We start from the raw sequence: 27706 nt of genomic DNA on the forward strand, positions 1-27706 counted from the left end.
CCTTGGGAGTGTCCCGGGCATGTGAGGGGTGCTGAAGTTTAAGCTGTGTTAACTTCGCAGTGAATCCACCTTTGCCTGGAATGAAATTCATCATACTTCCTGAGGGTGAGAATGACATTTGAGTTCTTCTATGTCCATGTACAAAGAAACCAGAAGCCTCTGAAAGAAAACTTACCTCTGTCTGGGTATTCCAGATGCTTTCAAACAGAGAGAAAAGGTTTTGCGGGGCATAAGTTACCTTTCTAAATTTCCTTGTGTGGGGCATATTTACTTCTTGAAAGGCAAATATATTTACAGGGATGTGAAGAGAACCAAAGCTGACATAAACTGCTCCAATTGACTGAACTCAGGACAAATTAAATCCAAATATACAAATTTCTGTAGAGCCAGGAACTGTGGCAAAGGTTGATTTTCTTGCCCTTTCAAAAAAGTTTGTTTTGCTTTCTTTCCCATAATGTGTTCATTAACTGTGTTTTTCAATTTTAAAAAGCTCTGTAGACATAGCATACATGATTTTCGGTCAAAAAATTATTTCAGTTATGCAAAAAGTGTCTTGTTTTCTTACAACTAAACCTAAATCTAGCTCAAGCTCTCGTAGCTGCCCGATAACAAACACACAAAAACATCCATAAACGTGTAGTTACATTCAGTGACTTTCCAGTAAGTTTTGGTTCCAGCTCAATTGAATTCAAAGTTTTTTTTTTTTTTCTCTCCTCACTCCTTGGTTTGTTCTGAGGTCTCTGTTGCGCTTATACTTTTTTTTTTTTTTTTGAAACGGAATCTTGCTCTGTCACCAGGCGGGAGTGCAGTGGTGTGATCTTGGCTCACTGCAACCTCCACCTCCTGGGTTCAAGCAATTCCCCTGTCTCAGCCTTCCAAGTAGCTGGGACTACAGGTGCCCACCACCATGCCTGGCTAATTTTTTGTATTTTAGTAGATATGAGGTTTCACCATGTTGGCCAGGATGGTCTCAATCTCCTGATCTTGTGATCCGCCCACCTCAGGCCTCCCAACGTGCGGGGGTTACAGGCATGAACCATCGCACCCGACCACACTTTGTATTGTTTTTTGTTTTTTTTGTGACAGAGTCTTACTCTTTCACCCAGGCTGGAGTGCAGTGGAGCAATCCGAGGTCACTGCTGCCCAAGTTCAAGCAATTCTCTGCCTCAGCCTCCCCGAGTAGCTGGGATTAAAGGCACCCACCACCACGCCCAGCTAATTTTTGCATTTTTAGTAGAGACAGGGTTTCACCACCTTGGCCAGGCTCCTCTTGAACTCCTGACCTCGTAATCCACCTGCCTTGGCCTCCCCAAATTCTGGGATTATATTTGTGATCCACTGCACCTGGCCTGTTTGGCTTATACTTTATGGGGTAACCAGACGGGACGCTGGGCAAAGCATTCCTGTGCTTTGAGCCTCCAAACTGGGTGGTTGAGGTCCCATCAATGATCTCAACTCCCCATGCAAGTCCCACTCTCAGGAACTTAGTTGGGCCAGCACACAGGAGTGCACAGACTCCCTTCTCTAGGACCTCCTTTATTTGTTATTTATTATTTGAGACAGAGTATCCTTCTGTCTCCCAGGCTGGAGTGCAGTGCGCTCAAGTAATCTTCCTGCCTCAACTTCCTGAAGTGCTGGTACTACAGGCATGTGCTGCCACACCTAGATAATTTTTCAGAATGCTTTTGGAGAGACAGGGCCTTGCTACGGTGTCTAGGCTGGTCTCAAACTCCTGATCTCAAGTGATGCTCCCACTTTGTCCTCTCTAAGTGCTAGGTGCTAGGATTACAGGTGTTAGCCACTACACCTGGCCATCTCTCTGGGACTTTCAAAAAATGTGTGCTCCAAGCAGCAGAATATGGCTGTGATGCAGGGGCCGGTCTGAGTGCCTGAGAATGGCACTCGCGTACTGCAAACAATGTGTCAATGTGGAAATAGAGTTTATTTAATTAGACATAATACCTGACTGCAAAAATTTTAAAGCATTTTCAGTACTTAATCATGACTTGTTTTTATCCCTTTTTAATTATTTTTAGGAGATATTTAAAATCCATTGCAGTATTAAACCATTAAATCTTGCAAAAGCCTAAATGCATAGTCATTAAACCCCAGGGGCCTGTAAAAAAAAGCCGTGTCTCTTCTGGAAGTATGAAACCAGAACGGTAAAATCCTCTTGCAATGTAAGCTGAGCAGAAGCACCATTACATGAAGCCAAGTCATTATTAACTAATTCAAATCGGAGAACACTTTCAAGATTATTCCGAGAACAGCAACACGGCTGGAGTGAGTTTTTCATTTCTCGTCTGTGATATTCAGCGCCTCCACTCTTCCTGCCGGCTCTGCTGCCTCTCCTCTCACCTGTTTGCATCCCACCCTCCAGGCTTCCCCTGGTGCTTGTGGTCTCCAGGGCTCCCTCCATCATCTCTGCTCCTCCTGGCCACTCGGCTTGCCAGGCTCAGCCCTCTGCTTCTCCTTGGCCTTCTAACCCCCACTTATGCGTCCTCTGAATATATATATTTTTTGAGATGGAGTTTTGCTCTTGTCACCCAGGCTGGTGTGCAATGGTGCGATCTCAGTTCACTGCTACCTCTGCCTCCTGGTTCAAATGATTCTCCTGCCTCAGCCTCCCAAGTAGGCGGGATTACAGGCGCCCACCGCCACACCCAGCTAATTTTTGCATTTTTAGTAGAGACGGAGTTTCACCTTGTTGGCCAGGCTGGTCTCGGACTCCTGACCTCAGGTGATCCGCCCACCTCAGCCTCCTCCAAGTGCTGGGATTACAGGTGTGTGCCACTGCGCCATCACCTCCTCTGAATCTGGTACTGTTCCCATCCCCAGCAGAGCGTCTCCCTTCTTTGGTCCGTTCCCATCACAACTTGGACATGCTTCTGTTATAGCATGTATTTAATATAACCCTGCACTAAAATACTTTGGTTAGATTTAGAGTAGGAAATCAGCAAGAACAAGGACTTGGTCTTCATTTTCCTTTATTCCCCCAGTAGCGTTCTTGTTTTGCATAGGACCTCACGCCTGGCCTCGTGTACAACAAGGGCTTTGTAAATGCTTGTTGAATGAATAGAAGGAATGATGTGGTGTGAGCACACCTGGGTTCTGGTTATTTGGAGCCAGCTGGACGTTTCCAGTGGAGCCAAATCTTTTTATTTTCTGTTTCCTACTCCTCACCTGCATGTTCTAGGTCATTTTTATTGCCTCATTTATTCATGAAAGTTATTATATTTGGTCAGAGTGCTGACTTGAATTTTCCTTCATGATTATAAAATAAATTGTTTGTAGGGAAGGTAGGTGATAGGTGTATGGAGATTCATTATAATTTGTATATAATCAACCTATTTAAAGCATTATTACATACAGTTATGTTAGTAGAAATCAAAGAAAAGTTTAAAACTCCATCCACATGCTGAACACCCAAACAAATCAATGTCTATTCTTCCCTGCTTTTTTTCAGTCCTTTCCTGTGTACATATACAATTTTTATATAGTTGCAAACATTTACATTGATTTTTTTAAGCATAGAAGCATCTTAACTCCCTTTCTTTCAGCTAAAATGCAATCACTTAAAAGTCCAGAAAGCACTGAGATGCTGATGTCCATGGTAATGAAGATGATGGTGGTGATGATGATGATGATCGTGATGATAAGTTGGTCCCCAGAACAAGCTGAAGCTCTCAGCATGGTTGGAAACTTGCCTAGACTCTCAAAACTAGTAGGAAAATAACAGTAATATTTGCCGGATGTGGTGGCTCACACCTGTAATCCCAGAACTTTGGGAGGCTGAGGTGGATAGATCACCTGAGGTCAGGAGTTCAAGATCGGCCTGGCGAATATGGTGAAACCCTGTCTGTAACAAAAATACAAAAATTAGTCAGGCGTGGTGGCACACACCTGTAGTCCCAGCTACTTGGGAGGCTGAGGCAGAAGAATTACTTGAACCCAGGAGGTGGAGGTTGTAGTGAGCTGAGACCGTACCACTGCACTCCAGCCTGGACAACAGAGCGAGATGCCATCTCAAAAAAATTAATATTAATAGTAATAACATCATTAATAAGTATTAATGATATATTACCTATTACTTTACTATGTGTCAGGATCCATGCTGAGCAATTGACCTGTTTCATCTCATTTAAATCTCAAAGCAATCTCAAATTATTATTATTCCTATCTCCCAAAGGAGAAAACTGAGGTGTAGAGAGGATAAGTAATTGGCCCAAGATTGCACTGCTTGGCAGAGATAGGATTGATAAACTCAACCTTTTTTAAGTTTTGTTTTTAATTGATAAATCGTAATTTTACATATTTATGATATGATGTTTTGATATATGTATATATTTTGTAATGATCAAATGAGGGCAATTAGCACATCCATCACCTCAAACATTTATCATCTCTTTGTGATGAGGATACTAAAGATTCTCTTTTCTAGCTATTTTGAAATATATAAGACATCATGTTAACTTTAGTGACCCTACTGTGCAGTAAACACCACTACTGTGTAGTGGGCAGAATGTATTTCTCCTGCCCACCGTAACTTTGAATATGTTCACCAACCTCTCCCCATTCTTCCTTGCTACCTTCCCCAGCCTCTGGTAACCACTATTCTACTCTATACTTCTGTGAAATAAGTTTTTTTCGATCCATGTATCAGTTAGATCATGTGTTATTTGTCCTTCTGCGCTTGGTTTATTTCACTTAACAATGGTCCTCTAGGTTCATCCATATTGTCACAGATGGCAGGATTTCATTCTTTTTTATGGCTGAACTGGCTGAACAGTATTCCCTAGTGTGTGTATATATACACCACACTTTTTTGTCTGTTCATTTATTGGAAGATACCTAAGTCGATTCCATATCTTAGCTATTGGGAATTGTACTGCAATAGAACTTGGGAGTGCAGATAATCTCTTTAGCATACTGATTTCATTTCCTTTGGATATATATCCAGAAGTGGGATTGCTGGATCATATGGTAGTTCTAGTTTTAATTTTTTGAGGAAACTTCTTTTTTGTTTCTTTTTTTAATTGCATTTTAGGTTTTGGGGTAGATATGAAACATTCAAGACTGTTGCATAGGTACACACATGGCAGTGTGATTTGCTGCCTTCCTCCCCTTCACCTATATCTGGCATTTCTCCCCATGTTATCTCTCCCCAACTCCCCACCCCCTGCTGTCCCTCCCTTATTTCCCCTCAACAGACCCCAGTGTGTGATGCTCCCCTCCCTGTGTCCATGTGTTCTCATTGTTCAACAGCCGCCTATGAGTGAGAACATGCGGTGTTTGATTTTCTGTTCTTGTGTCAGTTTCCTGAGGATGATGGTTTCCAGGTTCATCCATGTCCCTACAAAGGACACGAACTCATCGTTTTTGATGGCTGCATGATATTCCATGGTGTATATGTACCACATTTTCCCTGTCTAGTCTATCATTGATGGGCATTTGGGTTGGTTCCAGGTCTGTAAACTGTGCTGCCGTGAATATTCGTGTGCATGTGTCCTTATAGTAGAAAGATTTGTAATCCTTTGGATATATACCCAGTAATGGGATTGCTAGGTCAAATGGTATGTCTATTTCTAGGTCCTTGAGGAATCGCCACACTGTCTTCCACAATGGTTGAACATTTACATTCCCACCAACAGTGCAAAAGTGTTCCTATTTCTCCACATCCTCTCCAGCATCTGTTGTCTCCAGATTTTTTAATGATCGCCATTCTAACTGGCGTGAGATGGTATCTCAATGTAGTTTTGATTTGCATTTCTCTAATGACCAGTATGTCTTCTTTTGTAAAGTGTTCATATCCCTCGCCCACTTTTGAATGGGCTTGTTTGTTTTTTTCTTGTAAATCTGTTTTAGTTCTTTGTAAATTCTGGATATCAGCCCTTTGTCAGATGGGTAGATTGCAAAAATTTTTTCCCATTCTATTGGTTGCCAATTCACTCTAATGACTGTTTCTTTTGCCGTGCAGAAGCTGTGGAGTTTGATTAGGTCCCATTTGTCTATTTTGGTTTTTGTTGCCAATGCTTTTGGTGTTTTGGTCATGAAGTCCTTGCCTATGCCTATGTCCTGAATGGTTTTACCTAGATTTTCTTCTAGGGTTTTTATGGTGTTAGGTCTTATGTTTAAGTCTTTAATCCATCTGGAGTTAATTTTGGTGTAAGGTGTCAGGAAGGGGTCCAGTTTCTGCTTTCTGCACATGGCTAGCCAGTTTTCCCAACACCATTTATTAAACAGGGAATCCTTTCCCCATTGCTTGTTTTTGTCAGGTTTGTCAAAGATCAGATGGTTGTAGATATGTTGTGTTGCCTCCGAGGCCTCTGTTTTGTGCCATTGGTCTATATCTCTGTTTTGGTACCAGTACCATGCTGTTTTGATTACTGTAGTCTTGTAGTATAGTTTGCAGTCCAGTAGTGTGATGCCTCCAGCTTTGTTCTTTTTGCTTAGAATTGACTTGGCTATGCGGGCTCTCTTTTGGTTCCATATGAAGTTTAAGGTGGTTTTTTCCAGTTCTGTGAAGAAGGTCATTGGGAGCTTGATGGGTATAGCGTTGATGCTGTAAATTACTTTGGGCAGTATGGCCATTTTCACAATATAGATTCTTCCTAACCATGAACATGGAACGTTTCTCCATCTGTTTGTGTCCTCTCTTATTTCGTTGAGCAATGGTTTGTAGTTCTTGAATAGGTCCTTTACGTTCCTTGTTAGTTGTATTCCTAGGTATTTTATTCTCTTTGTGGCAATTGTGAATGGCAGTTCGTTCTTGATTTGGCTCTCTTTAAGTCTGTTATTGGTGTATAGGAATGCATGTGATTTTTGCACATTGATTTTGTATCCTGAGACTTTGCTGAAGTTGCTTATCAGTTTCGGGAGATTTTGGGCTGAGACGATGGGGTCTTCTAGATATACAATCATGTCGTCTGCAAATAGAGAAAATTTGACTTCCTCCTTTCCTAATTAAATACCCTTTATTTCTTTTTCTTGCCTGATTGCTCTGGCTAGAACTTCCAGTACTATATCAAATAGGAGTGGTGAGAGAGGACATCCTTGTCTAGTGCCAGATTTCAAAGGGAATGCTTCCAGTTTTTGCCCATTGAGTATGATATTGTCTGTTGGTTTGTCATAAATAGCTTTTATTATTTTGAGATACTTTTTGAGGAAACTTCTAATCAATAGTATATAAGAGCTCCCCTTTCTCCACATTCTCTCTAGAAATTGTCACTTTTTGTCTTTTTGTTAATAGTCATTCCAATTGGAGTGAGGTAACATCTTATTGCAGTTTTTTTTTTTTTTGAGACAGAATCTTTCTCTGGGTTCAAGTGATTCTCCTTTCCCACCCTCCGGAGTAGCTGGAGTTACTAGCAGAGATGAGGTTTTGCCATATTGGCCAGGCTGCTCTAGAACTCCTGACCTCAGATGATCTGCCTGCCTCAGCCTCCCAAATGTATTGCAGTTTTGATTTGCATTTATCCAATAAGTATACTTAGCATTTTTTTTTTGGAGACAGAGTCTTGCTCCGTCGCCAGGCACCAGACTGGAGTGCAGTGGTGCAATCTCGGCTCACTGGGACCTCTGCCCGCCGGGTTCAAGCAATTCTCCTGCCTCATCCTCCCAAGTAGTTGGAACTACATGCTTGCACCACTATGCTCAGCTAATTTTTGTATTTTTTAGTAGAGATGGGGTTTTCACCATGTTGGCTCGGATGGTCTCGATCTCTTGACCTCATGATCCTCCTGCCTCGGCCTCCCAAAGTGCTGGGATTACAGGTGTGAGCCACCGTGCCCTGCCAAGAATTGTTTAATATACATGTTGGCCATTTGTATGCCTTTTGAGAAAGGTTTATCCAGGTCTTTTGCATATTTTAAATCAGAATTTTTTGTTAATATTGATTTGTCTGAGTTCCATATATATTCTGGATATTAACCCTTTCTCAGAAGAATAGTTTGCAGATATTTTCTTCTATTCTGTAGGTTGTCTCTTTGATTTGTTGAGTGTTTCTGTTGCCATGCAGAAATTTTTTAGTTAGATGTAACTTTTTAGTTTGCTTTCGTTGTATGTGCTTTTGAGGTCATAGCCAAAAAAATCCTTGCCCAGACCAATGTCATCAAATACACCTTTAAATTTTCTTCTAGTAGTTCATAGCTTTGGATCTTACAATTTAGTCTCTATCCATTTTGAATTAATTTTCATATATGGTGAGAGATGGGGGAGTCTAGTTCTTTTCTTCTGCATGTGGATATTAAGTTTTACCATTTATTGAGGAGAATGTTCTTTCCCCACCAATGTTATTGGCACCTTTATTGGATATCAGTTGGGTATAGATGTGAGATTTAGTTCTGGGTTTTCTATTTTGTTCCATTGGTTGATAGGTCTGTTTTCATGCCAGTACCTGCTATTTTGGTTACTATAACTGAGTAGTATATTTTGAAGTCAGGTAATATGATGCCTCCAGTTTGTTGTTTGTTCAAGAAAGCTTTGGCTACTTGGGGTCTTTTGTGATTACATATAAATTTTATAATTGCCTTTTAAAATTATTGTGTGGAATGTCATTGGTGTTTTGATAGGGATTCCACTGAGTTTATAAATTTCTTTGGGTAGTATGAATGTTTTAAAAATATTCATTTTTATAATCCATAAACACAGGCTATCATTCAATTTATTTGTACCCTCTTCAATTCCGTAATGTTTTATAGTTTTTATTATAAAGCTCTTTCACATCCTTGGTCAAATTTATTCCTAGGAATTTTATTTATTTATTTGTAGCTACTGTAAATGGGATTGTTTTCTTGATTTCTTATTCAGACAGTTTGCTCTTGGCACATAGAAACACTACTGATGGCCTGAAATCCCAGCACTTTGGGACACCGAGGTTGGCGGATCACGAGGTCAGGAGATCAAGACCATCCTAACATGATGAAACCCTGTCTATACTAAAAATACAAAACATTAGTTGGGTGTGGTGGCACAAGCCTGTAGTCCCAGCTACTCGGGAGGCCGAGGCAGGAGAATCGCTTGAACCCAGGAGGCGGAGATTGCCGTGAGCACAGATCACACCACTGCACTCCAGCCTGGGCAACAGAGCAAGACTCTGTTTCAAAATAAATAAATAAATAAAAAATAAAAAGGCCAAGCGTTGTGGCTCACGCCTGTAATCCCAGCACTTTGGGAGGCTGAGGCGGGCGGATCATGAGTTCAGGAGATAGAGACCATCTTGGCCAACATAGCGAAACCCCGTCTCTCCTAAAACATAAAAAATTAGCCGAGCGTGGTGGTGTGTGACTGTAGTCCCAGCTACTTGGGAGGCTGAGGCAGGGGAATTGCTTGAACTCGGGAGGTAAAGGTTGCAGTGAGCGGAGATGGCGCCACTGTACTCCAGTCTGGCGACAGAGCAAGGCTCCATCTAAAACAACAGCAACAACAGCAACAACACTACTGCTTTTCTGATGTGGATTTTGTATTTTGTGTCCTGCAATTTTACTGAATTTGTTCATAAGTCCTATTAGTTTTTTTGGTGGAGTCTCTAGGGGGTTTATAAGATCATGTCATCTGCAAACAGGGCCAACTTGACTTTCTCATTTCCAATTTGAATGCCTTTTCTTTCTCTTGACTGATTGCTCTGGCTAAGAATTCCCACATAATGTTCAATAGAAATGCTGACAGTGAGCATCCTTGTGGAGTTCCAGATCTCAGAGGAAAGGCCTTCAACTTTTTCAGAGAAAGTGTGATGTTAGCTGTGGGTTTATCTTGTATGGCCTTTGTTGTGTTGAGGTACATTCCTTCCATACCTAGTTTGTTAAATGTTTTATCATGAAGACATGTTGAATGTTTTCAAAAAATTTTTCTGTGACTGTTGAAAGAATCATACGGCTTTGTTCTTCATTCTGTTAATGTGATATATCACATTTATCAGTTTACGTCTGTTGAATCATCTTTGCATCCCTGAGATAAATCCCACTAGATCATAACCAAGAATCTTTTTAATATGTTGTGGATTTTTGTTTCCTACTATTTGGTTGAGGATATTTCCATCTATGTTCTTCAAGAATGTTGGCCTGCAGTTTTCTTTTTTTTGTGTATCCTTGTCTGGTTTTGATATCAGGGTAATGCTGTCACAGAATGAGTTTCAAAGAATTCCTTCTCTTTCAGTTTTTTGTTTTTTTTTTAAATAATTTGAGAAGAATTGGTGTTAGTTCTTCTCTAAATGTATGATAGAATTCAGTGATAAAGCAATCCAGGCCTGCACTTTTCTTTGATGGGGGACTTTTTATTACTTCAACCTTGTTACTCATTATTGGTCTCCTCAGGTTTTCCATGTCTTCATAATTCAGTCTTGCTAGGTTGCATGTGTCCAGAAATTTATCCATTTCTTCAGACTTTCCAATTTGTTGGCATATATTTGTAATAGTATCATAGGATCCTTCGTATTTCTGAGGTATCAGTTATAATGTCTTCTTTTTTGTCCCTGGTTCTGCTTATTTGCGTCATGTCCCTTTTTCTCCCTAGTCTAGCTAAAGGTTTGTCAGTTTTCTCTACCTTTTCAAAATATCAATTCTTTGTTTTGTTGATCTTTGCATTTTTTAGTCTCCAGCTTATTTCTGCTCACATCATTATTGTTTTTTCCTTCTACTAATTTTAGGTTTAATTTGTTCTTGTTTTTCCAGCTCCTTGAGGTACAGCATTAGGTTGTTTCATTGTGATCTTTCTACTTTTTTGACATACGTGTTTATCGATATAAACTTCCCTCTTAGAATTGCTTTTGCTGTATCCCATCAGTTTTGGCATATTGTTTTCATTTTCATTTTGTAATATTGGGGTTCATGGGTTCAGGGTGCCCTCAGCTCCCCTGAGAGGACGTTTCTCCAGGTCTTGGTCTCCTGCCCTCTCAAGAATGAGAGAGGGGACCACAGTGCAGTGTGCAGTATATGCCAGACTTAAAAGTGATCGTAGAAAGTAATTTATTCAGAGAGAGAAACCGGAGAAGGAGAGAGAAAGAAACAGCTAACTCTCACACTGAGTGAGAGAATCCAGAAAGACGGAATCCAGGAGAGGAAAGCAGCTTCCACACTGAGTGCAAGGAAACAGAGAGAGATGGAGTTTAGGAGGGGAAGACAGGCTTCCACGAGAGAGTGTGGAAGGGGACTCCAGAGGGGAAATCCAGGAGAGAGAAAGATGGCTTCCACAAGGGGAGTGTTCATGGAAGGAGATCCAAACATGGAGTCCGAAGGGGTGTGGAAGAAGGGGACTTTTAACCTGGGAGGACCCCCCACCTTCTCGAAGACCCTGGGCCAATGAAAGGAGTTCCTTAGAGCTTCAGCTGGAGTGACTGACTCTTTGTTTCTTCCCGAGCCCGTGAAATTCAAACATAAACCGTTAAATCTCCCGGATGGAAGACTGTACTTTCAGGGATCATTTCTATAGTGTGTTACTAGAGAAGTTTCTCTGAATGTGTAGAGAAAAAAAAAAAAAATCTCCCGGATGGAGAGAGATTGGAGCGGGGCATGGCGCTAGGCAGTTCTTGACCTTAAAACTACGCCCCTTTGTGGACCTGGAAAGAGAACACATTCCTTCAATTTGTTTCAAGAAATTTTTAAAATTTTCTTTTCAATTTATTCATTGATCCATTGGTTGGTCAGAAGCATTGTATTTAATTTCCATGTATTTGAACAGTTTACAAAATTCCCCATTATTAATTTCTAGTTTTTTTTTTTTTTTTTTCTTGAGATGGAGTCTTGCTCTGTCACCAGGCTGGGGTGCAGTGGCGCAATCTCGGCTCACTGCAACCTCCACCTCCTGGCTTCAAGTGATTCTCCTGCCTCAGCCTCCTGAGTAGCTGGACTACAGGCATGAGCCTCTATGCCCAGCTAATTTTTGTATTTTTAGCAGAGATGAGGTTTCACCATGTTGACCAGGATGGTCTTAATCTCTTGACCTTATGATTGCCCATCTCGGCCTCCCAAAGTGGTGGGATTACAGGTGTGAGCCCCCACACCTGTTCTAATTTCTAGTTTTATTCACTGTAGTCAGAAAAGATACTTGACATAATTTTCATTTTTAAAAATTTGTTTGACACGTTTTGTGGCATAACATATGATGTATCCTGGAGAATGCTCCATATGCTGTTAAGAAGAATGTGTAGTTTGCAAATGTTGGATGGAATGTTCTGTAAATGCCTGTTAGTTTCATTTGATGAAGAATGCAGTCACTTTTCTTTCTGAATGATCTGTCCATTGCTGAATCAGGGATATGCAAGTCCTTTGCTCTTATTGTATCATATTCTATCCCTTCCATTAGATCTATTATTATTTGCTTTGCATGTTTAGGTACTCCAATGTTGGGTGCATTTATATGTTTATAATTGTTATGTCTTCTTGGGTATTGACCCTTTTATCATTATACAATGACCTTCTTTGTCTCTTTTTGAAGTTTTTGGCCTAAAGTCTATTTTACCTGATATAGGCATAACTACTTCTGCCCTTTTTTGTTCCCATTTGCATGGATTATATTTTTCCATCCCTTCATTTTCAATTTATGCGTGTCCTTACAAGTGGAGTGAGTTTCTTGTTAGGAACATATAGTTGACTCTTGTTTTCTTTATCCATTCAACCACTGTATGTCTTTTAATTGGAAAAAACTAATCCATTTACATAAAAGTAAATATTGACAGGTTAAGGCTTACTACTGCTATTTTGTTATTTGATTTTAGTTGTTTTATAGACATTTTATCCTTTCTTTTTCTCTTACTGTCTTCCTTTGTGGTTAAATTATTTTCTCTAGTAGGGTGTTTTCATTCCTGCTTTTTATTTTTAGTGTATCTATTATAGATTTTTCCTTTGTGATTATCATGAGCTTTACCATAAACATCCTATAACACATTATTTTAAACCGATAAAAACTTAACTTTGATCTCAAAGAAAAGAAATAAAAAGCAAACCATGTACATCAACTTCATTTCCCTCTGCACTTTGAATTCTGCGGTCACAATTTATCTTTTAATTTTGTCTATCTTTTAACAATTTATTATAGTTATAATTTTTAACCATTTTGTCTTTTAGTCTTCATACTAAAGAGCTAAATGGTTTACACACCATGATTACGTATTCTGAATTTGCATATTTACTTCTAACAGTGAGTTTTATATGTCAGATGTATTCTTGTTACACATTAGCATCCTTTTCTTCAGTTTGAAGAACTTCCTATAGCATTTCTTGTAAGACAGGTTAGGTGGTGAATTTCCTCAGCTTTTTGTTTGTCTGGGTAGGCCTTTATTTCTTCTTTAATTCTAAAGGATAGCCTTGGTTGGTACACTATTCTTGGCTGAATGTTTTTTTCCCTTTAGCACTCTATATTATCCTGCCCCCTTCTGGCTGCAAGATGTCTGCTGGGAAGTCTACTGCCAGGCACATTGGAATTATCTTATTTACTATTTTATTATTTTCTCTTGCTGGTTTCAGAATCCTCTCTTTGTCTTTGACCTTTGAGTGTTTGATGATATGTCTTGGGTTGAATCTGATTGGTAACTTTCTCTTTTCTTTTCTTTTTTTGAGATGGAGTTTTGCTCTTACTGCCCAGGCTGGAGTGCAATGGCTCAATCTTGGCTCACGGCAACCTCTGCCTCCTGAGTTCAAGTGATTCTCCTGCCTCAACCTCCTGAGTAGCTGGGATTACAAGCACCCGTCGCCACGCCCAGCTAATTTTTTTGTATTTTTGGTAGAGACAGTGTTTCACCATGTTGGCCAGGCCTGTCTCAAACTCTTGATCTCAGGTGATCTACCTGCCTCAGCCTCCAAAATTGCTGGGATCACAGGCATGAGCCACCACACCCAGCCTGATTGGTGACTTTTGTACATGGATATTTATATCTTTCTTCAGGTGTAAAAAGTTTTTTTAAAATTATTTCTTTGAATAAGTGTTCTATCCTTTTGTCTTCTCTGCTTCTTCTTGAACTCCAAGAAGAACTTGATTTTTTTTTTTGATGCAATTCCACAGATTATATAAGCTTAAGTTTTCCTTTTCCATTCCTTTTTCTTCTTTCTATTATGACTGTATATTTTTAAATAGCCTGTCTTCAAGCTCAGTGATTCATTCTTCTACTTTATCACTGTTGGCTTCCCCCCTTTCATTCATTGTAATTTTTTAGCTCCAGAATTTTTGTTCTTTTTTGTTATTTAAATTTGTCTGTTAAATTTATATGATACATTTCTTAATTGTTTTTCTGTGTTTTCTTGAAGTTAATGAGTTCCTTAACATGGCTATTTTGAATTTCTTGCCTGACAGATCAAACATCTCCATCTCTTTATATTCTCTCACTGCTGCCTTGTTTTGTGCATTAGGTGAGTTTATAATTCCCTGACTGTTCTTGATAATTGTAGATGTACGCTGATGTCTGTGCATTCAAGAGTTAGGTATTTATTCAGGTCTTTGCAGTCTGGCTTTATTTATGGCCATCCTTTAGTGGGCCTGTCTAGAAGCTAAGCCGACTGACTATTGTCAGAGCCTATGATTCCTGCAGCCATTTAAGCACTAGAGGGAGCCATAAGCCCAGGCTTACTGCAGGCCTCACCAAGACTCCAAGGTTGGTTGTCGCAGTGTCCCTACTTGGATGGACCTGGGGAAGACTTAAAGAGGGTAACCAGCCTGTGTGGGAAAGCTGGTCAGGGATCCAGGTAGAAGCCTGTCCCACTGGCCCAGACAGGAGCAAACTTCCTGGCAGATCCCTGGACAAGTGGGACAATTCCTTGACTGCTGTGACAGGGACTGGAGTTGAGAAAAGGCCCCCTCAGAGTTTGCTGTTGGACAGTGGTGGGCAAGCCGGTCCCACTGGTGCAGATAGATATGTATGCTGCCAACATTTTTCTGCGGCACAGGGGAGTTCCTGACTGCAGTGAGAGGGGCTGGAGGCAAGACTCAGAATCCACTGTGAGAAAGAAGCTGGAAAATGTGCACCAGTGCTCAGATGCATGTGGAAAAAGTGCAGCTCTTAATCAAGGATTTTAAACTGAATTTGGAATTCCTCTGACTCTAGGGTTCAACTCCTTTTAACTTTTCCTCACCAATTCAATGAAGAGGGAACATTTATTTTTGTTAACATAGTCTAGACCAAATCTGAAATTAAAACAGTGATAAATAGTTTGGGGAGTTTTAAATAACATTCAAATGTATAATTTATTAAACAGATAAGTTATATACACACTGTACATACTTTAAACTTTCTATCAGAAACGCCTAGATCTTAGATATTTCACTTGACTGAACTTAGTGTCTCTTCTTTTTTTTTTTTAGCCATTTATCAATTTATTATCCTGAAATGTCACAATAATTTAAAACTTCTTAAAAGGAGGCGATCTTTGATAGAAAGGTCTACTACTTTGGTATGTGGATATTATACAGAATCTCATTGCTCTTAAATTTATGACCTTGCTTTCTGATATAAACTCAATATGCAGAAGGCTGAATTGGTATTTAATTACTCTCTTGACTTTTAATCAAAGCATCTTTTTATTTCGCCTTTCCTTCAGTGCTGTAAAGCATGAAATATACTTCAATGGATCAGGACCGAATGAACAGGACTATAACAGCCTTCACTGGTTACCCAGCTCCATTGAAGACAAACAGGAAGATGCAAGGAAAACTCATACCCGAAGGACTCGGGTTGGCCCAGCGAAAGGACTAGGGCTAGACCAGCAAATTTCCCAAGAGGAAAATATGCGAAATAACAAAATGGCTGTCTCTCTAGAAGCCACCTTTCTAAAAGATACATTTGAATTTGTTGAGATGATTTAATAAAAGGTAGCTGGCCAGCAAAAGTAGACTCAATGCTTTTTTGGAGTTGCACCAGTCCTATAATTTCTGTATCTTGTTAGGTGACAGGCTAGAGCTATTGACATTCAGATTTCAAAGAGATGAAATGACCTTGCTTATAAGTTCTTCCTTCCTGAATGAATAATGTCAGTAGTGTAATTCTGGATAAATAGAAGTCTGATACCAGTTGACAAGCAAGGCAATTTTATTTATGTTTCTGGTTATATGGGTCACATAGTAGGACAGAGTCAGTAAGTCTCTCAAAATAGAGTAGGTTTGATTCACAAATAAGAGGATACAGTGAGAAGAAACCAGGCTTATTGAATAGGTACCACACATGAGGCAACGTCTTAGGCTCAAGGAGAACAAATAATGAATAAGATTTAGCTCCAGCCCTAAGACATGTATTTATAGTCTAATGGAGGAGACTGGCAGAAAAGCTGATGATTTCTATATAATAGGGTTTCTTTTTTTTTTTTTTTTTTTTGAGACAGAGTTTCACTTTTGTTGCCCAGGCTAGAGTACAATGGTGCAATCTTGGCTCACTGCAACCTCAGCCTCCTGGGTTCAAGCGATTCTCATGCCTCAGCCTCCTGAGTAGCTGGGATTACAGGCATGCGCTGCCATGCCCAGGTAATTTTGTATTTTTAGTAGAGGCAGGCTTTCACCATGTTGATCAGGCTGGTCTCGAACTCCTGACCTTAGGTAACCTGCCCACCACTTCCTCCCAAAGTGCTGGGATTACAGATGTAAGCCACCGCACTCCACATATGGTAGGGTTTCTTAAGCCCTGCGTGACTGAGATTGTAGACTGAACGATTGTTGTGGAGGCTGTCCCGAGCTCTGTAAGATGTTTGCATCATCACTGGCCTGTACTCACTAGACACTGGTGGTACCACCTCCACAGTTGATGAAACATATCTCCAATATTGTCAAACACTCCATGAGGGGCAAAATTGGCCTAGTTGAGATCTGGGGCTGTAGTGTTGTGACAAAGATAAGTCCAGGATGCTCTGGGAAGTAAGGAAGGATGCCCAGATGGCCCTGAAGGAAGGTGGGTGGTCAAGGAAGGCTTCCTGGAGGAGGGGGCACTGTTGTTATGTGGAAACATGAAGGGTGTGAGTCATGTGTAGCAAAGGATCAGCATGAGCAAAGGAGTGCATTATGAAATACCAAGGGGCGTGTAGGGGAGCCAGTTGGGGTTATTAAGTACAAGTATTAGAGGTAAATGCTGGGGCATGAGGCTGTGACGCAGACATGTGTGTAACTATAGCTTGCATGGACTGTCTGTGAGCACAGGTATGTCGGCGGAGGGCCCACATGCAGTGGGTTGATGGGAACAGTCTTCTAGAACATTCTGGCCACAATGGGAAGGATGGAGTACTGTGGCTGGTAGCATGGCAACAGGATCCTTTTGTGCTGAGCGACTTGCTTTACCTGTGTCATTCCGTTTAATCCTCACAACAGGCCTGTGTGAAGGAGGCACGGTTATCCCCATTCACAGAGGAGGACGTAGCAGGGCCGAGCAGCTTCCCTGAGAAGGTGCTGAGGTCTCCTCTTAAAGATGAAAGAGCCTTGGCTTATCTGACAAAGCTTTTGTTCAGTGAGCTGCTGTGATGGAGGTCAAATCAGGGATCCTGTGGTCAGCCAGCACAGGATGTAGGCAGAGTCCTCTGGAGGGACTTATAAGCAAGCAGATATCCAAATAGAGCAGCAGAGAAGCAATTAAAAACAAGCGGGATATTCAATGCCCTCTGCATTATTCTTTTCTCACACGAAACTTCCATCAGGGCCCAAATGTTTGTTCATTTCAGTAAACATTTACTGAGTGCCTACTGTGTCCTCGGGATGATTCCAGGGCTCTGAAGGAGACAAGGGGTTTGAAATAGAATTGGGCTGGCAGCAAATGTGAGCTGAATGAAAAGAGTGAGAGATAGTCAACAGACTGAGGACAAATGATTTCTGAAGAGGATCTTGACTTTCGGAGAGACGTTATTTCGATTCCAATCTCTCTAAGAGCTTGCCTCTAGAACTTGCGTCTTACACTCTGGAGAAGCATGTTTGCCCCTGGGAATAGCTGATTGAGGTGTAGTGTGGTGAAGAGGAAGTCATAGGCGAGGAAAGGGACCAGACTTGCCCTGCTGGTGAAGGTACTCAGCCCTTGAGCACTCAGGTGGCTGTGGAATTGACATCTTCCTTGGGATCTTCAGGTAGCCTTGCTGTGTATGAAGCCGTGCTCTATGTGTTTTCTGTACATAGTCATGTAATTCCCACAGAAACCTTATATGATGGGTAGTAATATTATCTCCACGTTATGTATGAGGAAACAACACAGACAAACTAAGTAGCTTGCCCACGGTCACCCAGCCTTTGACTAAAATTTCCAGGATTGAAACCCAAGATGGTCAGGCAAACAGAGCTTATGACATTAGCCACTAGATTATGCTGCCTCTCTCTGCAATGACTGTGTGCCAGAAGGTTGTGGCATGCTCCAATTGGAAAAATAATCAGCCACCTTATTAAGAAAAACTGTGCAGAGGAAGACAGGTTTCTGTGTAGTAGAAAGAGAACCAGAGTCAGAATCAGAAGACCTGAGTGTTGATTCTGATGCTGGTAGTAATTGACTTTGCAACTTACAGAGTCATTTAACTTCAGTGAGGCTCAACTTCCACATAGTTAACATGAGGTTAATAATCAATCTCCCAAGTATTATTTGCGTCAGATAGAATGCATGAAAGTGTCTCAAACAGTTCCTAGCACTAATATTGAGGATGAATGGGAGATAAATGAGAGATGGGCTTCAGAGTTAATAGGTTTGATTGGACTTAAAATGTAGGCCGGGCGCAGTGGCTCATGCCTGTAATCCCAGAACTTTGGGAAGCCAAGGCAGGTGGATCATGAGGTCAAGATATCGAGACCATCCTGGCCAACGTGGCGAACCCCCGTCTCTACTAAAAAAAAAAAAATTAGCTGGGAATGGTGGCACATGCCTGTAGTCCCAGCTACTTGGGAGGCTGAGGCGGGAGCGTTGCTTGAACCGGGAGGCAAGGGTTACAGTAAGCCAAGCTCGTGCCACTGCACTTCAGCCTGGCACCTGGTGACACAACAATACTCTGTCTCAAAAAAAAAGTGTAAAGTTCATAAAGAAGGAAAAAATAAAAATCAAACACATGAAAAATGTTCTCTGAATGACTCCAGGGGCATGTGTGTGTGTATGTGTATAATGGCTACCATTTTTAGAATAACTATCATTGATTTGAGTTCTTACCCTGTCCTAGTACTATACTATGGGCCATATGTCATCAATAGCTATGATTTAGGGATTTTTAAAAAATGTGCATTAGGTTTTACCATTGCATGCATTTCACAGGTGCTTAACCATGGACCATTCCGAGCTACAGTGGTTTAAAATAGCCTCTCTAAGGTTGCAAAACCTAGCAACAGGCTGTATTTGATGCAAAGATGCGGCGGCTCAGAGCACATCGCTTGTGTTTGCTTCCCCTCCTGATGCTCCTCCCCATGTCTCCCTCATTCTTGGTTACCCATGACTGTGCTCCTTAATAAAATATCAGCCCCATAAGCTTTTGCCTCAGCTCTGCTTTAGAGGAAATGTAGGCTAAGGCAGATTTTGGAAAAAAAAATGTTTTTTTTTTGTAAAGGAAGACAGAAGCCAGTATACATAGAAAAAAAGATCTAGCTTTATATATGCCAAATGTTAACTGGGTTGTCTCTTCATATACTCTGCTGTATTTTCTATTTTAATTAATTAATTCATTAATTTTTGGGGATAGTGTCTCGCTCTGTTGCCTGGGCTGGAGTGCAGTGGTGCGATCATGGTTCACTGCAGCCTCGCCCTCCAGGGCTCAAATGTTCCTCCCACCTCAGCCTCCCGAGTAGCTGGGACTACAGGCATGTGCCAGTGTGCCCAGCTAATTTGTATATTTCTTGTAGAAATGGGGTTTCACCATGTTGCCCGGGCTGGTCTTGAACTCCTGCCTGCTTCAGCTTCCCAAAGTGATTACAGGCATGAGCCACTGCAACTGGCCTATTTAAAAGTTTTTGAACAGTAAAAAGTTTAATAAACTATTTAGAAGTACACATTTCTTTCTTCTGAGATTAACAGATATGATGCACAGGCATAAACTGAAAAGTCATAGAATAAAATGTATTGTTTTCCATAGACACTCCATTAGTGTGAATTCAGAAGTAGCTTCAGATATTTTCATAACTTACTATTTTACATGCTCATTATCTCAGTTTTACATTACCTAGGTTTAAAGAAAGAATCCATATTGATTTTGATATGTTGGAACAATCAATTGGAATATACAGCAATGCAGTAAACACGTCAGGCATATTAAATGCATTTCAGTTATTCTACTGGCTCCTTAGGTTTTAAAGATAATCACATTACTTACAGTGCCCTGGAATTTCAAAACCTTGTCCAGCGATGTTCTGGGAGTTATTTCCACTGCATTCCATCAGAGAGCCCTGAAAAGTCTCTTCTGGTAAAGGTTAAACATGTGGTCTATACAGTATAGAGAACCTGAAAGCCAACAACATTTCTTTGTTACTGTTTATCCCCAGGACAAACATTAAAGTTACAAAAATGAAGGCTGTCTTGGATTTTGCATACTTTCACCAGAAAGGGGGTTAATGTAGCTTTCAGTTTCTCACAAGTGGCATCATCTGTGGTGAGAATCAGACTGGAAGAGCAGGAAGGGGCTCTCGGCCATCATCCCCTCCAAAAGGCCCATTTCACAGAGGAGAAAACTGAGACCAGAGACAAGGAATGTCCTCTCAGAGAACTGTGTACTGACTGGATAACTGAGAGTCCCTGAGTGGGCAGCATTTACATTTCAAAAAATTAGAAGAAACCAAATCAGCTAGTGACACAGCTCATCTGTTTGATATATGAGAAACTCTGGAGATGACCTGAACTGTTTTTGGAGGAGCTAAACCCCTCACTCTGAAGTTTTCCGGAGTGATACTTTAACTTTTGCTTTTCCTGATTCTGCTGGCCTAGAGTAAGCAGGGTTAGTATCTAGCTGTGTAGTTCGTTCATTCTTTCTTTTCTTTCTCTCTCTTTCTTTTTTTCTTTCTCTCTCTCTTTCTCTTTCTTTCTTTCTTTCTTTCTTTCTTTCTTTCTTCTTTCTTTCTTTCTTTTTCTTTCTTTCTTCTTTCTTTCTTTCTTTTCTTTTCTTTTCTTTCTTTCTCTTTCTTTCTTTCTTTCTTTCTTTCTCTTTCTTTTGTTTTTGAGATGGAGTCTTGCTCTGTTGTCCAGGCTGGAGTGCAGTGATACCATCTCGGCTCACTGCAACCTTCACCTCCTGCGTTCAAGTGATTCTCCTGCTTCAGCGTCCTGAGTAGCTGGGGTTACAGGCATGTGCCAACACGCCCAGCTAATTTTTTGTATTTTTAGTAGAGATGGGATTTCACCGTGTTAGCCAGGATGGTCTCAATCTCCTGACTTCATGATCTTCCCACCTCAGCTTCCCAAAGTCTTAGGATTACAAGTGTGAGTCACCTCCCCCGGCCCTGTGTAATTTATTTCTATGCATGCAGTAATGGAGTCATTTTTTGATCTGGGCTCCCTCAGTCCTACACCCTGGCACTTGAAAGCAAGGGGCCATGTCCTAGCCAGAGTTGATTTGCTTCTTTACAGAGGTAAGACCAGCGTCTTCCTCTGGTTCCCAGCCACAAGAGGTGTGTGCGGACCAACTGGGATTGAATCCTGAGATCAAATCCTGGTTCTACCATTGACTAGTTACTTGATCTCGGGTAAGTGAGTTGATTTTTGCATAAGTAACTTTACCTTTGTCTATCTCCTTTTCCTCATTTGTAACATGGAGATAATTTTAATACCCATTCTGCATATAAAGTGAGGGGTACAGTGACTTTCACATAAGTAAACATCTGATGAATATTGGCTATTGATAAGTGCTCAAAAATATTTATTAGACAAAATGTATTAAGGGGGAAGAGAGAGTTGCCACAAGCAGAAAGTTGTTGATATTTTTCATAAACCATCCCAGGTCCTCCAATTCCCCACATTTCAAGCACTCTAGCATAATTTCTCAGGCTCATGGAAGGAAAGAGGAAGCATAGCTAGCTTTTTTTTTTTTTGACAGCAGAACGATATGAAATTTACATATATAAGTCATGGTCTGCTCCAAAAACTTAGGGTCTAAATTTAACCACGTTGCTCCCCTGCCACCCACCACACTGATAATTAGAACCCTCAGGTGCCTCTTGAAAAGCATGTGCAAAGTCTCCACCTTTGTCCAGAATCCCTGGAGCTGACTCAGTCAAAGGGGTCGTATCTCTCTCAAATGCCGTGTGTCGAGGGAAGTGGTCTCTCCTTGGTTTTACCTCCGCTGCTCCTTCTGCCCAGATCCTGTGCCCTGAGTGTGGATGGACTTCCAGGCTCCCCAGGCAGCACCCAGTTAGGACCTAGTGACAGTTGTTGGGTTGGTGACAACAGCCGTGTGAGGTCAGTATCCCAGAGGCAGCAGGGTCTCCAGGACACATAGCTGCACAAACTCCAACCTTTCAGGCCAAACCAGCCCTTGCCACAGACCACAAGTCTTTTGCTTAGAACCTAGGGCAGCACCTTGATATCTCTTGTCCTCTTAATCGCTACTTTTTTTTTGAGACAAAGTCTCGCTCTGTCACTGGGATGGAGTACAGTGGCGCGATCTCAGCTCATTGCAACCTCTGACTCCCTGGTTCAAGCAATTCTCCTGCGTTAGTCTCCCGAGCAGCTGGGATTACAGTCATGTGCCACCACGCCCAGCAGGGTTCTACCATGTTAGCCAGTGTGGTGTCGATCTCCTGAACTTGTGATCCACCCTCCTTGGCCTCCCAAAGTGCTGGGATTACAGGCATGAGCCACTGTGCCCAGCCAATCCCTGCTTATTTTTCGGATTTTTCACCTATGCAGATGTATGTCTGCCTCCTTTCCAACCATAATAGATTGAGTGGCTTAAACAACAGAAATTTATTTTTCTCACAATTCTGGAGACTGGAAGTCTGAGATCAAGGTATTGGTTTCTTCTGAGGCCTCTCTCCTTGGCTTGCAGGTAGCTGCCTTCTCCCTGTGTCTTCACTTGTCCCGATCGCCAAATGCAGCTGCCTTCTGAGATACTGGGAGTTATTATTTCAGCATATGAAATTCGAGGGTGGGGTGAGAGGACAAAGTTCAGCCTGTAACACCAACAGTTAACTCTGCAAACTTAAGGTCTAAGTTAACTTTTTTTAATTCAAGGAAAAGACAGGGTGGACAAGAAAGAGAGAGAAAACGGTGCGTAGCAAGGGGGGCCTCATTGTATCCGTCCAGGACAATGGGTGGTTGGTGCTTACCATACTTAGGTGGCTACTCACGTGGCTGTTCAGACGTTTAAAGTGCACCCTACTAAATGCAGAAAAGGTCTCTGTAAGACAGATGAGCCCAGAGTTTCTCTGGCTGAATTGGGAGTGAAGGGTTGAGATTCTCCCACAACTCCCTTCTCACTACATCACCTCTGACAAGCACAGAATTAAACAGCTTTGACTTGGAAGATTTGAGGTATCCGGGCTGCTTTTGGTACCTTTTCACAAACACACAGTTCATCAAGGTTTGGAAAGGGCACCTAGGATATCATCTGATGATCTTTAGCTTTAAAGACATAACTGTCGCTAGCACAGAGCCCAGTTTCACTGTAAAGTTGCCTGGCTGAGCTCCCGCAATCCTGCCGACAGCTGGTGCTGGTGTGGCCTGCTCTGTTTTTCCACTTTACTTCTTTTTAGAGAAGGGCTTGTTAATCACCCTGCTCAACTGTGACACCCAAGAAAAGCCGAGAGAGTAAAGTTATATGCAGCCTTCCTGTGACCTGTTTGCACGTACCCGGTCAATAAAACTCAGGCAGAGTGACAGTGACAGCTGCCTTGTAGCATTCAGAGGGAATCGAGCAGTTTAGCAGCGTCCTGGACAAGTATATCATTACAGCTCAGGCTGCTCAGAGAGAAAACACCTAAACCCTGCGGGAGGAGCACAGCTCCTGCAGCCACCCAGGGACCTGTCTCGGACACCTGCAAGGCCTGATCAAGACTCCTGTGGCAGCTTTCTCCATGCTGGGACCTCCCCGACACAAGTTGGTTCTCACCCCGACACACGATCTCTGCCTGCAACAGCCTGGCTTTTAGCAGCTGAGAGGACACAGTCCACGCCTGGGAGGTGGCAGAGGAGGGTGACTAGAAGGGAAGGTACGATGGGGGCCAGGCAGTCAAGAGCCAGCTCCAAGGATAAGGGCCCCAAGCGGGTGCTGTTCATGGGAAGGAGACAGAAGTTTTCTCCATGGGACGATGCCCTGCTCTCGGGGAGGGACCCACGGTCTCTGCTGAAGCGTGGCATGCACCATGTCAGTTTCAGCCTGGTCACCAGAGGAATGACAGACATCCCTGACTTTCTCTGGGGCTTGTCTGAGGTCCAGAAACTCAATCTGTCTCACAACCAGCTCCGAGTTCTCCCTCCCGAGGTGGGGAAACTGACCCGGATCGTGGTCCTGAACCTGTGCGGGAACCGCCTGAAGAGCCTGCCCAGAGAGGTGAGCCTCCTGCAGAGCCTCAAGGTCCTGTTTGTCAACATGAACTGCCTGACCGAGGTGCCGGCCGAGCTGAGCTTGTGCCGAAACCTGGAGGTCCTGAGCCTGTCGCACAACTGCCTGTCCCAGCTCCCTGCAGGCTTCGCTGACCTCTCCAGACTGAGGAAGCTGAACCTCAGCAACAACTCCTTTGCGCACATCCCCATGTGTGTGTTCTCACTGAAGGAGCTGATCTTCTTGCACGTGGGCTCCAATCGCCTGGAAAACATCGCTGAGAGCATCCAGCATCTGGCCAGTCTGCAGATCTTCATTGCCGAGGGCAACAATATCCACTCTTTCCCGAGGTCGCTCTGCCTGGTCACCAGCCTGGAGCTGCTGAACCTCAACAGCAACGACATCCAGACCCTCCCGAGCGAACTCCACCTGCTGTGTAGACTGGTGAGGATCGCCTGGAATCCCATGGACAAAGGGCTCCATATTTCCCACAACCCTTTATCCAAGCCTCTGCCAGAGCTGGTGGAGGGGGGCCTGGAGATGCTCTTCAGCTACCTAAAGGACAAAAAACACACCTGACGTGGGTCCTGGAGGCCTGGATGGGAGGCAGCTTACCTGAACTCTGCCAGCTGGGGTAGCTCTCTTATCTCAATTTCTACTGTCACCGTGTCTGCCAGTGCTTTTAATTTTGCTAAATCATTGTTGAACATCCACGTTAAGGAGGTGTTTACTTTTAGCTCTGTATGTTCTTAATAACTTCTGGAATATCATGTTCATCTCATCCTAAACATAAATTGAAACAGGGGGTTGGTTTTCTCTAAAGAGAACTAATAGTTCTGATTCTTCTGAGGAGCAGTGAGATTCAGCCCTTGGGAGAGTGGACACCTAACAGGTCTGAATTCAGTGTAACTCAAAAGGCAAATATTTGCTAAGTACTGTGTGCCAAGGACAGTGTCAGGTGTTGAAACCTGGTTTCAGATGGTTTCTACCATTGAATCAGCAACCTGTGGCCGGGTGGCAGTGGCAAGACATGTTCCTCTGTCAGCCCCTATGAAGTATAACCTGGGACCAAAAGGCAAACCACAGTGGGCTCTGTCCCCAGTGACCAAAACAGGCAGAGCTCTCCCCTTGAGTTCTGGGGGGGACCATCATAGGAAGTTTTTCTTTCATGCGGCTGTAGAGGAATCATCAAGCCTCTCATGCTTATGTCTGGTGGTGAGTAACGGGTAGCATGATGGCTTTCAGATAATAAATGTGAACTGATATTAATGTGTATTCCTCCCTCCCTCCCTCCCTCCCTTCCTTCCTTCCTTTTCTTTCTTTTTCTTTCTTTCTTTCTTTCTTTCTTTTTGAGACAGAGTCTCACTCGGTTGCCCAGGCTGGAGTGCAGTGGTACAATCTCAGCTCACTGCAACCTCCACCTCCTCGGTTCAAGTGATTCTTCTGCCTCAGCCTCCCGAGTAGCTGGGACTACAGGTACCTACCACCACACCCAGCTAATTTCTGTATTTTTAATAGAGATGGGGTTTCACTATATTGGCCAAGCTGGTCTCGAACTCCTGACCTTGTGATCCGCCCACCTAGGCCTCCCAAAGTGCTGGGATTACAGGCGTGAGTCACTGCGCCTGGCCTTAATGTGTATTTCAACTGTCCTTCCCAGTCCTCTCCCACTCATTGTCACGTCCTTGAACTTTTTTGCTAGACACTAGGCTATTAACAGATGATCCCATTCTAATTTCACTTATCCATGACTACATTTGCCCTCTCGAAGATAAGCTACTAAATGGGATAATTTGGCCAACAATGACCAAAAGACAGGAAAGAAGGGAAAGATAGTGCAGTGGCTCACGTTTGTAATCCCAGTACTTTGGGAGGCCGAGGTGGTGGATCACAAGGTCAGGAGTTCAAGACCAGCCTGACCAACATGGTGAAACCCTATCTCTACTAAAAATGCAAAAAAATTAGCTGGGCATGGTGGCACGCACCTGTAATCCCAGTTACTTGGGAGGCTGAGGTAGGGGAATTACTTGAACCAGGGAGGTGCAGGTTGCAGTGAGCCAAGATCACGCCACTGCACTACGGCCTGGGTGACAGAATGAGACTCTGTTTCAAAAAAAAAAAAAAAAAAGGGAAAGACATAGACAAGTCATGCAAAAAAGTAATTACCCTTTTACAATTTGGAGGAGGGTAATATTGACTTTCCCATGTTGACGTTAAACAAAAATGAGTTTAGCGACATTTAAAAGCTCCTTGGAAAAAAGGCTCTGTAAAAACATGAAGCTTGTTTTTTATTTCAAGAGTACACAGCTGTTGGTGAAACACAGACACCAGGGCAAGCAGTGACAGCGTTCCTGCACCAAAGGTCACTGGACCTGACTGCTACAGCAGCAGCCAAGGGCCACACGACATTCATATTGATTCTTTAGAGCTAAAGAATCAGAATGGAAAGATGACACTCAAGAAAACCAAGTACCTTCAGGTCAATGAAAAGCCAATTGCTCTGATTTCTTGGCACATTTGTCTATGAAATTATAGCAGACTACAAGAAGACTTAGCATTTGGGGTTGCTGCCAAGACTTGTAAAACTTCTCGGTATTCTTAGTTTAATTCAATCAAATGTATATTTATTAGCACCTTTTCCAGTCTGGACACTGGGTGGGAAACCTGAGAAAAATAGTACCTACCCCTCCTACCACGGAGCTCGCAGGCTGGAGAAGGAGACAGACCCACGTGAGTTCCTACAATTGCGGCAAGATGTGATTCCTCCTCAAGAAAGATACAAACAATGGACGGAGGGAAGAATAGCACACTGTAGGGCGTAGGCTAGACTGAGCTCCAAAGTCTCAGTAACCAGAGAACAGTAAGCAAAGAACACAGCTGGGTTAAATCAGTCAAACACTTCATTCCCTGCAGCCGCCAAACCCTAATTCCTCCCCCTCTTCACTCGCCTGATTTGGAAAGAGCAGCAACGTGTTGAGGCAGTGGCTAGCTCATTCTCAGATCAGGCAATTTTACTGTGAAAAATACTTGCTTTTTCTAAAAGCTGATCAAAGAGGGTCCGTATAGCTTATTCAAAGACCAAGTGATTTTTCCCAAGAGACCCCAAAGTGCATTTTCTCACCCATAAAAGAAAGAAGCCAATTTTTGCTGTTATCACAGATACCATAGTTCCATTAGCACATTTGTGCATGAGGTTATCTGTTGAGCCATTGCACGAAGACCTTACCAGTGTCACTTAGAGGCAGCTAAGGAAGTCTCCTCCAAATTCCCCCTCCAGCAGCAACTGCAGACCTGCCTATCCCTGCCAGGCGCACACTGGCACACTC

At 42.5% G+C, this 27706-nt stretch overlaps 1 protein-coding gene, 1 long non-coding RNA gene and 1 pseudogene across 2 annotated transcripts; 2 read left to right on the plus strand and 1 right to left on the minus strand.

The window, feature by feature from the left end:
- Window positions 1–27706, minus strand: LOC108314824. Its single transcript, XR_001829681.2, has 3 exons — window positions 27607–27706; window positions 20223–20332; window positions 1–159 (listed from the first exon to the last, which is right to left on the minus strand). It is a non-coding gene; the product is annotated as an uncharacterized LOC108314824 (long non-coding RNA).
- Window positions 11394–11503, plus strand: LOC119473503 (annotated as a pseudogene).
- LRRC30 (leucine rich repeat containing 30) lies at window positions 23677–25634 on the plus strand. Its single transcript, XM_017543919.2, has one exon. The coding sequence runs from the start codon at window positions 24054–24056 to the stop codon at window positions 24957–24959; it is 906 nt and encodes a 301-aa protein (XP_017399408.1). The 5' UTR covers window positions 23677–24053; the 3' UTR covers window positions 24960–25634.

Source organism: Cebus imitator, unplaced genomic scaffold, assembly GCF_001604975.1.
Source record: "Cebus imitator isolate Cc_AM_T3 unplaced genomic scaffold, Cebus_imitator-1.0 Scaffold162, whole genome shotgun sequence".
In the NCBI taxonomy this organism is placed as follows: Eukaryota; Metazoa; Chordata; class Mammalia; order Primates; family Cebidae; genus Cebus; species Cebus imitator.

Excerpts from the sequence above, each read along its gene's own strand:
- LRRC30 (XM_017543919.2), top strand. The coding sequence starts at position 24,054 with ATGGGGGCCAGGCAGTCAAGAGCCAGCTCCAAGGATAAGGGCCCCAAG.